The 18668-nt window shown below is 45.1% G+C and overlaps 1 protein-coding gene across 3 annotated transcripts in view; it reads left to right on the top strand.

The window, feature by feature from the left end:
- wts (serine/threonine-protein kinase warts) overlaps positions 1–18668 on the top strand; it is a 36861-nt gene that overhangs the window by 11809 nt on the left and 6384 nt on the right. For 2 of the 3 annotated variants that reach the window (XM_022791879.2, XM_022791880.2), the window contains exons 2-6: positions 1243–1946; positions 3322–3659; positions 11026–11372; positions 16712–17022; positions 17275–18103. In XM_022791879.2, coding sequence (XP_022647614.1) covers positions 1455–1946; positions 3322–3659; positions 11026–11372; positions 16712–17022; positions 17275–18103 — 2317 coding nt within the window. In that variant the 5' untranslated portion in view covers positions 1243–1454. Of the gene's footprint in view, positions 1–1242; positions 1947–3321; positions 3660–8839; positions 9150–9600; positions 10036–11025; positions 11373–16711; positions 17023–17274; positions 18104–18668 lie in introns of those variants that run through there. The other variant, XM_086978604.1, reaches the window with a different exon arrangement.

The raw sequence follows: 18668 nt of genomic DNA, 5'->3' as shown, positions 1-18668 counted from the left end.
ATTATACAAGTTCAGATCGTTGGCTCCATGCTGATTATTATGGCGGTCAGCCGTCTTATGGTAGCGCATTTTCGACGCTACAGTAGAAACATTCAACAGTAGCTTGGATAGGCAGATGTCTACCGCTCTCTATAGCAGGTCATAAACGTTTTTTGTTGTTTTGTTCTACTCTGCACGAATATAGACATTTGATTGTAATCATACTTAAGGCGCTGTCCTGTGGCGTAGTAGAGGCGATATGTTAGTTAATAGATAAAAATTATTTAATCAATTCAGTTTATAGGCTAGGCTTGTTTGTCAAAGACGACCGTAATAGGTCCGATATTCGACCATGAATGCGCAACTGTTTCTGTCGGAATTAAAGTTACGCTAGTATCGAAATCATCCTATGACCGCAGGGGTGTCGATGGTGTTCTCGCGTTCGTTGATTGACATCGATACGGTTAAAAGGAAATTGATAAAGTTCGTAGGAAAATTACTAAGCTTCAAAGGGGTCTTCCTAACGTACTATCCTTACATATTTACTGGAAGACATCTACGATACAGAAACGGGCCTTGGTTCAAGGGAATTTAGTGACTGACAGTTGATTGGCTCTGATAAACGTGCTACTGTTACTGTTAGTCGGCATCTATTTAGGTCCGCCAAATTATTTAGTGACTTACGATAGCGCCAGAAATAACTTGTCCTTAAACTTTACAACGAGATATAAGTTAAGCTAGTATAGATCTCGATATCTGGAGAGCTGTTATTAACAATATTGTCTTCCTGTACAATAAGTACGGTTTACTCTTACCTCGTTGAGGTGTAATACGGGTAATAATTGAGGTGTTCGAAGTAATACGGGTTCTGTTTGTGTGTGTGCGTTTAGAGCGGTTAACTAAATATACATTTACTGTGAACGTATCGACGTAGACAAATGAATGATTTAATAATGATGATTTTCATTATTACTGTTAATTCTCTGTTAGGTATCTATGTAATTTTGAAAAAAGCTTCCGTTACAGCTTCGACTAGAATTGTTCAATTTCATCTCCATCGTTTCCTATATATCTATCAGTCGTATATGTTCAAGTTTTTTGGCTAAATATCCTATATTTACTAATTTCTATTATTCGATTTTATTTGCTTTGTTGTTGTTGTTGTTTGTTCTGTCTTTTTCTGTCATTTATTCGTTCACTTCTCCGACTGTCCTTGTCTGCGTCGCTGCACCCCTCCGTCATCTGCTGCCGCCATCTATCAAGTTCTTACATGAGAGAATGAGCCGCGAGTGCTGGGATTCCGCTGTTGTTGTTGTTGCTGCTGCTGCCGCCGCTGTCGCTGATGCCAACCGTGTGTTAGAGCCTACACTGCATTATCCGGTCACAATTTACCACACGTTCATTCCAGTGCGCAACAGCGACGCCGCTGCTGCAGCCTGCGCCCCCGCAAACAACTCTTCTGCTAGAACAGTCGTATGCGACGAGCACACTTTCGCTGTCGGCGACTGCTGGGAGCTGTTGTTTTTGGATCGCGACTCGGGCTCGTGGTAGCAGCTGCCAGCGATTGTGTTGCCCGGATCGCAGTTAAGGGGTTAGGGGAATCTATGCCCCGGCCCCTACCTGCGCTTCCGGGGGCATCCGAGCCCCCGGAGCGCGAGCGGCCTAACTCGGCCGCGTCGAACACGTCCCATCCGAAGGAGTACCGGATGATGGCGCTCCAGCAAATTCGCAACAGTCTCGAGCCGTTCGCCAACCAACAGGAGCAACTGCAGATTCATCATCATATGCAAGTTGGCGTTGGGGTTCCAGGAGTTGGACAGGGTCAGCCGCATCAACAGTCATCCCAACATCATCTGCACTCCGTGAAACGAAGCGAAATGAGCTCCGCCTCATCAACGGCCTCGGAATCGAGCTATGGATATTCGGCCTTCAGTGCGTTGCCTCAGAAAACACCAGTTCGACCACCGGTAAATATCACAGGAAAAATATTTGCAAGGAGGAAATATTTGAAAAAATTTGAATTTTATTTATGAAAAATGAATGGCCTTTTGCGCTTGTTTGTTAGTTTTAGTGATGCTTCTTGGTAACTGGTAAAAAAAAAAGATGAAAGGACGCCCTGATTGAAAAAAAAGATGAAACTACTCTGATGAAGGTCTTGACTTGTATTCGAATACATGGCCAAGTTGTAAGCCCTGTCCGTTTGTTCTTCTGTATTGCTAGTTGACTATGGCTCCTAGTGCGGATATTTATCTAGTATCGTATAATAAAATACCGTAAATATAAATTAGCTCTGGTAAATTGAAATAGGAGTGAACTGCGTTCATGTTAAGCCTGCCTTCAGTCATTCGTGCCGAAGAACACATTGTGCACTGACATGTTTATTATACTCACAGAACGGCGGAAACACTTTATTACGTTCACTGAAATGATGGCAAGAATAATGATCTCAAAGATACGGTCGACAAAACTGTCTGTGACGGTTTTTTCATAACGCTATAATAAATTCAGTTTGGCGTAAGCCGGTATCAAAACGATTAATGCAAACCTGAAAGTTAATTTTTAAGTGAATCTTCCATGAGAAAACGCAGGTTCCAAAAAAAACATCAATTTCCGAAAGTTGTAGAAACTACTACTACTAATTTGAATGTAGTAATGTTAAACGATGAGCAACTGTTACGCCTGCGTGGTATTATCTAAGTTGTATCAAACCCAGCTTGGCAAATAACCACAAACGCTTTACTTGATTTCTGGTCACGGTGCGTTATCACTGGCGGCTGGATATTCTGCGATTTTAAGCTAAAATGGCGTTCAACACGCTAAGAACTCTAGTGTCTTTCACCGCTAAATGATCGAAATTGTGTGGCGTATAGCGCAGTAATTATTTCCATGGTTTACGGCATTCGTCGCGGCTAACAAAACAAAAGTGAATAAATACTGAACCACACCGGATTGTCGCAAATTTTGCTTAAATTCCAATTTCCATTAAAGGACTGATACAAGTAAACAAGTTTCGCGACGATATTCAGCAGAAATATAGAGTTTTCAAGTGGTACGCGTTCTTGGCTTGTGACTTAAACACCGAAATCTTTTGTAGAAAAAAATGCAAGCTTCAGTTCGACCTCGGAAGCATACACAAATGTATATAGCGCTGACTAAGCTTTATCTTCTAGCCAGAAATATATTCTAAAAACAATTATTCTTTAGCTAATATCTAACCTTCACTAGAAGACTGTCCTGTTATCTGAGGCGGTATGGCTAACAGCTAGCTTGTTTTGGAGGTTTTGACCCTTATTCCTTTGACATTATGTTGTTTTGCTTAATCTTTCTGTTCCTTCGTCACAGGAAATTGTACAGCGTTCACATTCATGCGGTCCTCGTAAACCTCCAGCGCGTCTTCCGCCGGAACAGCCGTCTCAATCAGACGAGCGACTTTCAAGTCTTACCAATGGAGCGGCGGCGTTTCAGCAGCAGCGTGCGGCTAACCAGAGCGCTCTACTCGGACTTAAGGCTCTTCGACTCGCGTCGGTGACGCCTGATCCAACTGGTACCCCGTTATGGGAGAAATTACCCGTTACGGTACCAAACTGCGCTACAACATCGAGTAGCGCCAATAGCGCAGCAAGCGACAGTGGCGTGGAGTCATCGCCTTCGACCCGTAGCATCCTTCCAGATCCTCCAAGGTTGGTTGGACTAGGAACAAATAGTTGTCCTAAACCGGACGGAGCTTGCGGCCGTCTCGTCCTGAAAGCAGGGGGTGATTTAGTTGAAACTCTCTAAATCGTAGCTCGATGTTGATATAGCTAACGCCTAGAAAGCCTACCGTTACCAGGCTAACTAACGGTTGTTCGTGGCGATCATGCACGGCCATATATCAACAAAGTAGATTACAGAATAGTCAAAGATATAAAAACATGCTGATCCCAACGGAATGTAATATTCCTAAATATATGAGACGAATTGACTTCAAGCAATAGTTGGGACTAAAACTTAGGTGGCTACATGAGAAGAATACTTGCCTTGAGTTCGGCTAAAGTTAGTTTGATCAAGACTTTTGATGAAGCTGGCATTGTTTTTATTGGCCGAACGATTTCACCCAGCTAACCAATGGCTTTATAGTTATAACATTTCTAGCTTGTTACGCGTTCCTTCTAACGGGAGATTAAGAAGTTTTAAAGAACCGTGCGATGTTCCATCAGGTGATTTAGCAATCTTAGTAATTAGGTAGGTCGTATCTATTCTCGTCTTTGACCCAAAAAGATATTGCCTATTCAATACCCTTTGTATTTTTCTCATGATGTACAACCGCTACTTTCGGAGCAGTTACCTGATAAGGTGGCCAATTCGCGTGGGCATAAGACATTCACGCTCTCTCGATCTGTAGAGAATCAGTGATATCTTTCGAGCTGTTTGTTATTCGAAGTAAACACTGTGAAATTCTTCAATTTAATGCAACAGAATCAGGAGCACCTAACCTCAGTAATTCAACAGGAAAGAAGGACAAATATAATATTTGCGTTCAGCAGGACCTTTTAATAGCGTGCAATGTTACGCGCGTTTCTTTAAAAAAAAAAGTATCTCATACCTCGGACCCTTCTTTTAAACAGCATTTTCAATTGTCTTATTTCGAACGCAAATGAAGCCAACTATCAGGCATCGCTTAATATAAATTGTAGTATTCAACTTGCTTCAAGTTCGTAGTTTTCTTTCTTCCTCCCGCGATGATGAAGCTCAAGATAATCAGCGACCAAACTAATCAATGATCTCCGGCCATTTACCTGCATTTGACAATGCCTCGATATATTTGAAGTTGCTGAAAAATTGCTAGTAAATTTGTATCTGCAATTAGTTTTATTTTTCTCGGTTTATCTTTTTCCAACGTCTGAGTTTTCCATCTAGCAGCATTTTAGCGATCTCCCCATCTCTCTCGATCTCAGCCAATTTTTATTTTACCGCCTTTCTGACCGCTGATCTTCGATCTCCGAATCCTTAGCAATAGTCGCACCATGCTGTCCGCCCTTAAGTGCCGTTATTTCCATCGCTACCGCATGCCGTCGAGTGTATCCAACGTCCCTCTAACTGTCTACTATTTGTTTGGTGCTGAACGCGATCTATGTAGATGCAAATGCCCACTGTCTACCTAGGTGCCATCCTGTATTCCTGTATTCGCTTGTCTCTCCATCGATTTCTATTGTTTGCGAACTTCCCCCCTAAACCTGTTTTTGTCCTTCTGTCGTTTTCGGGCCGTTGCTATTCAAATTGAATAGCCGTGTAAATCCAACGATGATGAACGGAAAAATTCCTGCCGGCAAGTCGATGGCATTACGAGCTGCTGCTGCAGGCATCACTGCTATGGCCGTTGGCATCACTACTCTCGGCCAAGAAGAAAGAGCCAGCATTGAACAGCGCCTCGCAGCGCGCCCCACCAGCACAGCTACTACCATTACAACAGCCGACCGCCCCTGGTCTACGCCCGTTTATCTATCTAACTGCTCGAGTCACATCCTACGATCATATCCGCCGAACTAGCAACAGCAGCGGTATCGGCGGTCGCATAAGCTTTTGTCACGGTTAACACGAGCGCGACTCGCTCAGCCAGCGGAAGCTGTTCCCATCATGGCGTAGTGGTAACGTGTTCACCTCTGCTCAACTTAAGGACATTTCGCGATGAGGTGATGGAGTCGAGGTTTGGGACCCGACGTAGACAAACATCAGTGCGGTTTCTATTGTGCTGCGACGAGGAGGATCGCCGCCGGCCTTCTGAAGTAGCAATGACTAACTAAAGCGACAGTAGCGTAATTAGAAGTAAAAAATTTGAACCATTTATTCAGCCAGCAATATTCGTTTACAGCTACATCATAACAGTTGTAAAGCCTACACAGGCGCCGCCAAACGAGTGCTTTGCGTACACTCTGTAGACGGCGCCGGTCACGTACCATTGTAACGCAAAGACCTATGCCTACCCGCGGGCGGGATCGCAGCGCACGTGGTGGGCAACACAGCGAGTCATCGTAATGCAGCGGTAGTTAAGGCGCAGACCTATTCCCCTTGAAAAAGAACCCCTGCTAATGGCATCTAATAGTGATGCTACTGTCTGGAAAGGTTTATTTCGAAATAGAGTACTTATTGAAATAGTGACGTATTCAGCTTTTTGAACGATTCAGGCTGCTTCGTCGGCTGGCTGGGAAAGGCTTAATTGTTTGTGGCGTGATATTGGTAAATGTTAGGCGTATAAACTGGGTGCGGGCAAAGATCTCTAAACCGCTTCAAGTCTCTAGAGCAGGACGATAACGTAAAGAAAGACGCTAACAACAGAAGAGGAAAAATAATTTTCCTACACGACGCGATCAGTATTTAGACGCATCCGGTTGCGTATTTCGTAGCTTGAGATAACAGGCTTTCTTACATTGTGCGGCTGGAATAGCGCAGTATCGTGATTGATCAGATGAGTTTAAAACCGTGAGAGATCGATTTTTGTGTGGTCGACTTTTTTGATAATCAAGACCCAGGCCGGACATACGTTGACAGTCCCGCTATTGCTTCCAATGATTTAATTTTAAAACAGACTTTAGTGCAGGTTCGATCGACGGCGGGGCTCTGGTAGTTCGAAGCAATGCACTTACGCCTAGACATTGTTTAGCTGTTTTAAGTTGGAAGTTCCCACTTTGCATCGATATGCAACGAAAAAATGTTCATGCTCGCATTAGCACCTTACCCCAGCCAGATACGTTTTGTCTGTTAGTCTGCTTACCAATCTCATATGCAGGTCTCTTCATTGTGAAGTAGGTTAATCAAAATTTAACCGACCTGCTGATTTTGGGGGATTTGTGTAGAATATACAGACTTAAATTAATGCTCTAGCGCAAAAAGAGAGAAGCTATGAGATCTTCGTTCTCATCAAATCAGTAATATTTGCCTTATATTACTTCGATTGATCCCATAAAAGGTGCACGTGAGACCTGAAGCATGCTTTCTTGGAACTGAACCTTACACTTACTTTGTAATTGCTAATCGGGCAGTTATCCCTGGGCCATTGGAGAGACATCTCACTCTTCGTTCACAAATGGTCAAAATTCGGTCCGTCCTTCCCGCCGTATTACGAAATAATGACGTGTGCTCATGCCGTTCTACTTCTATGTTTTCATGTATTGTATCGGTATTCACAAAACGCAGTGTTTGATATACCATAATATAAAAAACGTACGGCGTCTGCTGAAAGAAAATCGACCTGTTTTCGTAGGATAAATACCGCTCTGTTCTACTTCGTAGTATCGATTGTTTCTCCCGGCGTCGTACCCGCCATGCTCGAACTCGCACGGGGTTTGTGCTGTGTGTAGGTTTTCGTTCAGGATCAGCATAACCTCATATGATGTCCGCATAGTAATTATGCGTACTGACAAATAACTCCTTTCATACCGACCCATTTCTAGTACACAGGTACTAACGTGTTACACTATTGTTAGCTATTATTATTAAGTCATTCGGTTGGCTCTTCCTTGCGTCAAGGCGCACGTTTTTACCATCATTATTTTCGGCTATGGTCGAAGAGACCTCTCGGCCTTAAATCCTACCCTTTTCTGTAGTTACATCGCGGTCCGCTGCCTGCCTGGGATTCCACACATTCCCGAAGCTACGATTGCGCACTTCGTCGCTCTTTCTCAGCTTGCGATAGCAGCAACTGTTCCTGACTGGTGCAGCTGCTCGTGCGTTCTCTATTGCAACAATATTCTTCGCTTTTCTTGGCCGCGCTGCACTGACCTGCGCGTGATCTGCTGACGATCTCTCGTTGTGTTTGCTCTGAGATTTTTTTTGTGGCGTAGATCTCTCTGGCTAGGGCAGATGCTGGCCTTATGAATGCTGACTGATACTAAGGCGTTGCTTGGCATCGACACAACGCAATGTACCTACCTACACAGACACGCGTAAGCTCGCGCGTACATCTACCGTACTACAAACTAAACAGCTGTATCGGTGCATATGTAGCAGCTAGAAATGGTTCGCGTCGACGGTGCAATACTGAATAACCTAGAAGAGTGTGGAAGTATATGCGTGTAACGTTTACTGTTACGACAGCAGCAGCGACACGTTCTAGTAATTGTTACTGCGGCTGCTGGTGCTGCCGTCTTTCGGTGTCTTGTTCGTCTGCGATTCGTCTTTATCATCATCGTTCTGGATGGCGATCTTGGTGGCTACACCGCGAATGAGGTCAGCCCAAGAAACGAGTGAAATTCGACCAGCAGCAGCAGCACCAATGACGACCTCAGCAAAGACTATGTACATGCTGACGGTGATGACTTCTCGGATTCCTCGTAGCTTCATCTTCGTCGTCTGCGTTCCTGTAAACCGGCCACAGCAGCGTAGCTACGAGTTCTTTGGTTGTCCACTTTCACGCAAACGCTCGCGTTCTCTGCTTCTCTCTCTCGGTGACCTCCTCTCACTCGTTAGTGCCTGAAACAGTAAAGAGAAGGCCCTGTCAGGCCCTGCGTACCTTTGGCCTCTCTTACGGCAGCAAATAGCAAGAGTACTTGCGAGTTCTGCCTCGGACCGCTGTCTGTTACCGCTTTGGTTTGAAAACCAGTCACTTTCGCTAACCGGGTGCCGGCGAGTGGTTCTAGGCGGGTATCGGTAGCCACTTCGACGTTGGCGTATGTATACAATGACTTCGACAGGCAGAGGGTTCATTTTGGGACGACTCATAAACATACGTTGTTTCTGCGCGATGTTATCCTACAGGGAACCGCGCACAGTTGCTAAACCTCAGACAAGCTTTCCTCTCGGAGAAGGAAAAGCTGTGCAAAAGGGAAGTAATAAGGCAGGCGGGGGGGGAGGGGGGTTCAGGCCACAGAAATTGTAAAGTTTCTGAGTAGAGGCTCGCGTAGAAGGAGACAGTAATAGGCATAGATACCTCATAGATAGTCTGTCAGTTTGCGCTCTGCGGTGGTAGGCAAAGAGAGACTGAGCAGGCGCCGATATTCGGGCCGTTGGTCTGACAAACGGTTGGTCACGTTAGTAGCGCCTCGTTTGCCGTACCTCTCTTTTTGGCAAGGGCTACATCTCGCATCGTTGTTCGAAGCAGGGATGATACAACTGTGTAGAATAGTATTAAACGAAAAAAGTGGAAGTAAAGAGGGCTCGTGAGCTTTCGGTAGATGGTTCGATTGGATGTTGGATCGGTACCGTCCATGCACTTATTGTTTTCATCAATTACGCACCCTTCAGAGGGTTGGCTTACTTTTCTTATTCTATCTACTCTGTTAATCTGAACGACATCTTCGATCGGAATATCCCAAGCCGCCTTGAGCGATACGCACGACAGATTTCAACGCAGAATTAAACATATCAGTGCTATGGTTCGCTAGAAATGGTACCGTAGTGCGGCAATAGCGGTGGCATAGCAACGGTACCTAGACGTTTCGACGAAGCGCTGCAGTATAACAAAGAGAAATCTTGTTGTGTTTGTAGAGCACCTAAGTACCAGTTGCGTGTTACCGACTGCCATTGAATTGTTCTGCTGTACAGCTTCGTAATGGTTTGTCAGTTCCTTCGTGGCGAAGAGCACGAAAGCGATATCGGTCAATGAGCGGAACCCATGTGTGATTCAAATCATTTGCGGGTCGATTGCAGGTAGTTCTTCATTGCTAAACGGAAAACTCGAAACTCGGGACGAGTGTAAAGCAAACAAGTGTCATTGAAATTATGGAGGAGCGCTGTTGCCCCTAGATGAGGTTTGCAGTAGGATGATCACACACAATAGTCTGAAACGGTCTCATGAAATTTGGCATCTTACAGAGCGATAGAACAATACCGACAAAGTGCTCCAAGCAGGTTTGTCGCAGCAGATCGTCAGTTATCATTTGAGTTATAACTGGAGTTATACGGTGGCTGAGCCGAAGTTAACGAAGCAAAGAACATCGTACACGACGTGGGGGCCGATCACGGAATGCTTTAATAGGCGCTCTTGCCAAAAGGACAGTGGCTATTTGTTTCGCAGAGATCGCTCGTCAATATGAAGGTTATCTACTCGTATACAGATTCTTGTAGTCCACCCATTGTGATTAAGTACGTAAGCATTATATAAGCCACTATTTTATTATTAACAGCGCTAACTTCTAGACAATGGTTGGTGATCTGTCATTGGAGTAACTCGACGTTCCGGTGTAGTGTACAGGGTGTGAATTATCTGTGTGTACGTGTGTGTATGTCGAGTGTTTTCGTCACAGGGACTATGTCTAACCTGGAAATAGGATAGGTTTCCCAATCAGAAAGTGAATGTATGCATTTTCTCCACTGATTCCGCTATGGTTGTATGACATGAATCTTGATCTTGTGTAGCCAGTAGCGCGCCATGCCCGTCCTCGTTACACAACAAGATTCAAGCGTCTTCGTTAATGACCGTCTGAAATGGAGCGTTAACGTCAGCGGAATTTCCATTGTCCGAGTTTCGTCGCTTTTGCATTGGCTATTGATTGATTGAATCTAGAAAAGAGGTAGACGAAGCACGACAGATTGGTGCGCGCATGTAAGCCATATTGCTTTCTGATACTTGAAGAAATGGGTCGACGTGATATATTTCATGTTGTTCAGAAAGGTTCCTAACAGATTAATTTAGAGTAGCGAACGAAAACAGCTTCTAAATTATCTTTCTGTAATAAAAATCGAATAAGACCAGTATCAGAATGGATCAATTAGACGCTTAGCTTGGCGCCAAGTTACTGTTTGATTAAAGTTTCAGTTTGCATGTGACGCGCGGTAATTGTTATTTCACTGTGGAACAGATTCGGCTAAATGCGACAAATTAATCTGTCGTTTATGCTGAATTCAGGGTCTAGGTTGCTTCATTGCCCACAGGGACCGATTTGTTGATTCACATAAACATCATACGTATTATTCCCATAATTTAGTGCCTCGTTGCTTCACCCATCTTGTCAATATAGAGCAAGCTGGTACAATGATACGAAAAAGGACAGCAATTGGTTCATAAACGTACCCTACGCGCTGGGTCTTTAATGCTTACACGAACGTTCCGATTTGCTTGACTCCATATTCCAGATTGCTGCAGACGCCCGAATATTATCAGCCGCCGGCGCCTGTGCTTTATCCAAAGAATGTCCCCTCGGGTGAGCCGCCTCCGCCTCCACCCCCGCGGCCGGACCGTCATCCCGGACCCGCTCATCCGGCACCCCCGCCTATTCAAGGTCCAAAACCTCAAGCGGCGGTTGCCAAGAAGTATGCAAGCCACAGCAATCACGGTCATCAGATGGCCGTTGCCGGCGCTGCTGCAAGTGTTCAATCGGGAGGCGTGCCTCAACGGGAGCCGCCGCCTCCCTACACAATATATTCCCCGCCAAGCATATCCTCAACGTACTCGGCACTTTCGTACGCCAGCTCATCTTCCGGTAAGTGTCTGCCGCCGTCGGAGCTCATGTAACTTATCAATGCCAGTATTCGAAAAATGGCTGGATTTGTTATCATCATAACATTAGTCGTATAAAACATCGTCTAAGGACAGTAGCATCCAAAGTAAAATTCCAAGCAGATTATCAGCACGCTTCGCCAAATGTAGAAAGGTAGGCGTAGAATCCCTAGATAAGAAATACTTCAACTTAGAGCTAATTCATTAAACAATTAATTACCATGAGTCTGTATTAGTCGCAGCATAACTCTCGTACTATGTTGTCGTAGTGAAAAAACAGCTGTTTTTGATTTCCATGAGTATAAGCCACATGCAGAAGACGTATTACAGACGTGATGGAATGACCCGGACCCATATTCGAACATGTTGAATTCACTTTTGGTGCTAAAGATAATAGGATTACGTACTAATGCTATCAACGGAGAAATGCCGTCTAGGACGTCATCTAACCGTTGCGATGAGCGATTCTTTTTTGCGAAATCTCAACCAACGCTTTTAATTCTGTTGACCTTTGGTTTGACTGCCCATTCACAATGTCCTTATGTGACTTCGTTGTCTTTTCGAGGTGAGAGATAGGTGAGATTAGCTCACTATCCATCATCTCAGGACAGCCGAGATTGTAAATCTGTATGCAGACACAATCGGTTTATGACGAAAGAAACATGACCTACTTAGATCTGAGAACAGGTGCTACCATCGCGAGCAGGTGCTGCCTGGGCTGGGCCAAAACTAATTGCTTAAAAAACACGAAATCGCATTAGTTAAGATTTTTACGGCGTTGAGCAAGTCGCGCAATCCGCTAGGCCGAGGCGTATATACCTACAGGTCAATGGATAGTCATATTGTGGAGATAGGAGACATGGCGTATTTCTTGATATATATATACACCTGCTTGATAAAGTAGGTTTGTTGAATTGTAGCACCTCCTCTTATTTCTACATGATATAGCCGTCTACTGAACGAAGCGACAGTGAACTCTCTGCGTGCAGAAGCACAACAGTATAAATGACTGTTTCAACCCTGAACTTTTTACGTTTGGACAAACGTACTACGCACTAACGCAAACAACGGTTATGTGAGTTAGAATGAAATTAAAGCTGTCGTACTATAACTACTATTCCTACCACTGTTTCGGTTTTAATATCTGGCACTGCTCAAGGTTTAAGTAAAACTCGAGACGGTTCGAAATGATGTACTAATAATAATGTAATGGCAGCAACGTGGTACTAACCGAAGGGACACAGAAATGGCCAAGGGTCGAATCTGGGCGTAGACAGTACTTACATTTTTTTAGTGAAGATTTATACATTTACCGAAGGTTTGTAGTGGGCTTTGATGGTAGATGCTATATCCACCACTACAACAATTACTATAATTAAACAGATGGGTCAGTAACGTGATCAGCCAATGGTCATTGCGAGTTGATTTCATGTGGCTTGACGGAACCCTCTTGGCAATATAATTTTGTACTCTTACCAGAACCATCGCGCCGACATTTTGTAAAATGCCTCTTACCACCCGCGACGGACAAGTGGTAGCGTGACAACATCAGTATCCGTTGGACACGATGGACGCCGTCCTCGCAACGTCACACAAGTGAAAACAGACTTTACCAAGGTCGTCCGATGGACCTCTAGGACAAGGACGGACTTGGCTGTTTCTCGATAATTGGTCTATTCTAGCCTGCTAACTGACGACTTAATGAATTCTAGCCCTGTTTGCCTATAACCTTGCATGCTGAAGGTGGTTGGCGGCAGTAGAAATTGCAGTATATATATATTGGCATTATATTGGCAGTAGAAATTGCTCGGCCTTTTTTCCCATATTGTAATGTGCCAGGGAATCATTTGACGATGCTGCAGCTGATTTTGGCAAGTGCTCCCACGACGATCCCTTCACGATAGTAACGTCAAGAAAGCATATACGAATGCATTTATCCATCTGTGGACTGTCGCTCTTTAAGAGCTACTAAATGTAGTACCTATGTATGTGCGTATAATTCTGGATAGAAGTGCCACGATGCGTCTCTAAAGCTCGTCTTTAAGGCAAAGGGACGGGAAGGAATTTCAGACCTCATCAGTCGGGTAGGGTTGTTTTGCAAATCGAGTCGCAAAACGGCCTATGACCTACAAGATTCGTCCTGGAAGGGGCTCATTTTTGGATTATTCATAGTTGGCATAGCACAACCAGCGTCAGTTTATTGCCCTGCTAATAAATTCACGTAAAGTTAATGCCGAGACGCGTAGATTAGACGATTTTTTTAAATTTAGCCATACTAGAAGTGGTGATAAATAGAAAGGACACGTATTAGTAGGCGACTGTAGAAAACCAGTCACAGCCATCAAACTGCTATTGCTTCAATCAAGTGCGATTAGACACGCTCTATTTTTGACTGTCTCGCTTTTCGAACTAAGCATTTGTTCCGATCAGGTAAAAAGGCCCAATTGAAATTCCTTAGTTCCAACGTTATATCAGAATCACTTCACGGCCGAGATCTATTTTCTCATGTGCCCTTGATTTACCATTCGATGCCATCCGTTATAATTTGGTCTTTTTATACTTAGTAGGGATGTCCACTTAGACTGAATTAGTGTGAGCTCGATTTTATGGTACTTTGCATATCTCATTTTCTTTTCGCATCCTCTTACGGAACCACTGTACCACTGCGACACCATGCGGCTGTCTATGGCTCGACATCTCTTCTTTGTTTGTCCATTTATTGGTACCGTGGCCGTTATTGTCGCTAGACTACAGTATCATATGACCATACATTCTTGCTTTAGTCCACGACCGGCTGAAACTCGTATGACGACTGCCATCAGCGCCTAGTCATCCTTCTATCGGCATTTGAAAGCGGCAGCCATGGGTTTCGTAAGGCATTATCTGTTTTGAGGTATTTTTCTATTTCTTCTTTGCTTCTATGTTATCCTACGACGTCTGCAAGCATCGTTGTTTCCGACTGAACCTCATCATAGACATTCCATATAGCCTTATAGGTTTTGCCGGCGCTCGTTGCGACAAACTGGTTTCGCGCGGGCCGCGGGCCTGTTGATGTTCAATTCACTTTCTGTTGCTCTTTTTTGCTCGCAGCGTAGTCGATGCGTGCGCGCACGTGCTGACATCTACTAACATTAGTTCATATTGCGTGCTACCCTTATTCAAGTGCAGTCGGGCTCGTTGCAGGACTCGATAGCTCTCGCGATAGCTTGCTAGTCCTTTAGCGTTTCCTGCCCGCGTTCACGGGTAGAGGATAGCTCTTAATGTTTTTTGCCCTTCTCCTTCTGCCATGTCCTGTGTCAAAGGCTACGACGAACTGCCTACCCACCCATACTCGCGTATGGTTGTAGATAAACGACGGGTGTACTCTACTGCTCTGCAACGTTTTCTCCAGTGCGTCTTGCATGATGTGTCGTTCGTTGGAAGATGCATTCCAGCATTACTGTTACCAATACCGCTCGTGCTACTGTTCTTGATTCTACCAGTAGGTAGTACTCTAGTCGCTATCCCCCGGTATGGCCAGGTAACGTCCGCCGCCCATCGTCTGCGTAGCCAGGGCTCACCCAAACGTTCTATGAGACCACCGCGTGTGCAAGTCAACCACCGCGTCGATAACCGCGACTATGGCTTAACTCGTAAGAGACTTTGATAAAGTGTCTTACGGTTATGATAGTATGACCAGTTAATGCAGCCGTCAGCGGCTCACATATAAACGTCCATAAAACAGAAAAGCACGCCGTAACGGGGGTTGAGTACCATCATACAGAGGAGCAGAGTCTTGCCGCAAGATACGGTATACGACGATTTACGAGGTCTTGGTTACTAAAGCTGCTACGCTGATAGTTATTACTAAGGTACCAATTTTAAAGCTCACCATATTCACCATGCGGTGCTCGCGCTGCTACACGCATTATTTAAGCGGTGACCGCCAATATAAGCTTATTTCTCTGCCGCACTATATGGCGCTGCCGGGTCAGATCTAGACCGGTTAGTTTAAAACGCGCCAGGGGCAGCAAGAGACAGCAAGACGAAATGAAAACGATATAGCACCAAACGACAGCGGCGGCGGCGGCGGCGACGGCCTTCCAAAGAAATGTGGCGTTGCGAAGGACTTACGCTTTTGCTCTTCCTCCATCTGCCTCGGTCAGTCTGTCGCTCAGTGCCTATCTTCATACGGCTTTGTACAGCTCTGAAACATGCATGGTTCCCTATACTGAGTGTCGAGCGTTAATACTTTACATGTTAGACAACAGCTTTCTGTTTCCGCGCAGTCACACATGGGACAGGACGCGTTAGAACGCAGTATTGGTATATACAGATGACGATTAGAACTGAGTTGGTTCCCTTCTGTAATGAGTAGTATTGTTAGTACTAATGGCCTATTGCTGTTAAGGCTGCTTGGTCACTTAGAGTTTTAGTCGTGATGATATCGAGAATCATAATAACAATAACAATAGCAATAATAATGAAAATAACAAAAACAATTTTGACGATGATGACGACGAAAGCAAGAATAACAAAATAATGATATGACAACATCAAATGACGAGACAGCACGCTAAGTGCAACCTGTTTGGGTTCCTCCTGCGAGGTCTGTTTCCAAGCACCATATAGCTTATCCCTAGTAAAACGAGTTAGTTTTGCATCAAACGTTTTGCGCTTACTGTTTTAGAACTTTTGATTTTTGATTGATCATTACTGCACAATGCGGTGATGATAAGAACAAAACAAAGGATTAGTCACGACAACTTGTTGGATTTGTGCTTCCTTTGATTAAGGGTCGGGAGACAATCGTGAAGTCTCTCGCTAGCGGGCACAGTCGTCGAGCTCGTTAGACACTGCGTATCATGCGAGTCTGCCCAACGAGCCAGTTAATCACTGAAATATAGTTTAGATAAACAGAGGTTTTGACCGATTGTTGTCTAGAACCATAACGGCCATGGTTTTAATAAGCGTAGGGGTAACTACTGGAATAATTTAAATTGCCGGTTCAGTTGCAATTGCCCTAAGTAATAAAACGACAGTAAAGCTTAAGAGGTATAGCTTGATAACGAGAAATTGTTGTTAGCTTTACGGCGTTTTTTTTCGCAAGGATATAATTTGCTGTCATTTGTTCGTGTCGTAGAATTGAGGTTGTATGCTAATTATCACAGAATTAGCAGTTTTTACGATATGCTACAGTAGATGAAATCTTAACTTTTTAACAAAGAATAGGTCGCATTTTTACCCTTCTAACAATACATCTATATTTTTAGACTATCAATAAATTATAGCGTTTACTTATAGTTTGTGGACACTGTGTCTCGCTTGCACTCACTTGGTTAGGTGGTCGACTATCTCCGACTAATACGGGTTCGTCATCGGAGTGCTCGATACCGATTTTGCCACGACGGACACCTCCACCAAACCCCCCAATTTCTGTTTCACCGCAACCTTCAGTTGCTTCGCTTGGCTCCAGCATAAGTTTGTCAAGCTCGACATTATCCTGTCCATCAAAGCCGGCTGCCAACGGGGCTTCAGGCGGCCACTGTCTGCAGGCCGTTCCTCCGCCTCAACAGGCCGCATCGTGGGCAGTGAAGAAGGCAAAATCACAATCGCCAATCATAATGCATAGCGTGAAGGCGACTCCAATTCAGGTTAGTAGCCGGGTAGAAGATAATAATCATACTGAAAACGAACGCCTCATTCTTTATATGTACGTATGTTTATGTACGTTAAACGAATCCTCTAGATCTTGAAACTAAAAAATAACAGCTATGAAATAGGCTAATAATATTTATTATTTGAGTCATACCGATCCAGCTCTGATTTTAATGATCGCTGGCACGCTCTTCACTAACGTCTATTATTATAAACTCCCTCTGTTACTTCATCTTTGCTTTTTGCAGAAGCCTGTCCCACAGACAGCGGTGGCACCTCCAAGTCGGCCTGTTCCCCCGGTGCCGAGTGCTGGAGCTCCGGGCAGCGGAGCTCCCAGTGTCGTTGGCGGAGTTGTCCCAGCGGAAGGCAGAGCTGTCCCAGCAGCTTCCGCTGCTTCAGGGGGCTACGGCACCCCACCTCCATATCCGTGTGCACCGCCTGCTTATCCACGTCGGGGCTGTACCGGCATTAGCGTTGCTGACCAGCAACCCCCCTATATCAGCAGTACCCCACCTCCTTTGCCTCCGCCAAGAACCGTTTCGCCCCCATTACCTCCGCCACCGGGCAGCAGTTCAGTTAGTCCTGCTCCTGGCATTTCCGCACCCCAACACCATTCGCTATTAGTTGGCTCGTCCGGTGGAGTTACAACGACAATCAGCGGAGTCACCATCACGGCACGAGGCGGCTGCAATAACGACAGCGGTGCTCCGGTAATCCACAACAGCCATCACTGCGTGGTGCCAACACAAGCTCCGTCGCCCTCACCCTCCGCTGCCGGATCGATTGCGTCGCTCTCGTCGTCACTCGCTTCATCGTCGATTCCGACGAGCGAACCGCCCAGCTATGCGTCGTCAGTAGCGGCGCTGGCAGCGGCCGCCAGTGCCGTGGGTCACAAAGCGTCGACGCCATCATCAATCATCACCGTAGGCCATCCCCATTCGCATCAGCCCCCTCCAACTCCTTCGCACCAACAGCAGCAGCTCTCCCAGGCGATCCCGCCACCACTCCGTGGACTCTCCTCTGACCTGGTTACGACCGTATCCAGCATGTGCCAGAGTCAAGTGTCTGCTCTGCAAGGTAGGAAGAGGAGCGAGTTCAATGGCAATCAAACAGTAGCAAGGCTAAAAAGTATCCCTGATGGTACAGTAACGGTAACGTGTTCATTTACTAAGTTCAAGACAGCTGTAGACACGCGATCGAAAGAGCCGTCTAAGACCGTGGAGCTAAAGCAGCACAAGGCGTAAGAATTCGAGATATTTTTATAGAGGCAGACCATTTCGATTGGACATTGATAATGATGACAACAAAAAGTTAACAAAAAGACAAGCGCAGATATGTCATTTTTGTTGCTAATTCTGTTAGTTGTGCGTAGTGTCTTGATAACATAGGCCTGCCGCGGATTTTTATGCGGAGTGTTTAAATATAACAAACTCTTGATGGAATTGGGCCTTTGTAAAGCGGGGAGTCATCTAGTTGACTGGTTTAGTTAGACGTACCAGGTACTCTAGTAAAGTGTTATGAGCACGAAAACTGTTTATTAAATTTATTTGGTCGCCTGCTGTTTAGAGAATATCATTGAAGGCCATAAAACGCGAGGCCTACCCTGCACGTTTCACATTGAAAGTGCATTTAAAAGCCTTGG

Source organism: Varroa destructor, unplaced genomic scaffold, assembly GCF_002443255.2.
Source record: "Varroa destructor unplaced genomic scaffold, Vdes_3.0 BEIS01000002.1, whole genome shotgun sequence".
NCBI classification, from domain to species: Eukaryota; Metazoa; Arthropoda; class Arachnida; order Mesostigmata; family Varroidae; genus Varroa; species Varroa destructor.
Note: the sequence above shows the minus strand (reverse complement) of the source record. Positions and strands in the feature narration are given on the sequence as shown.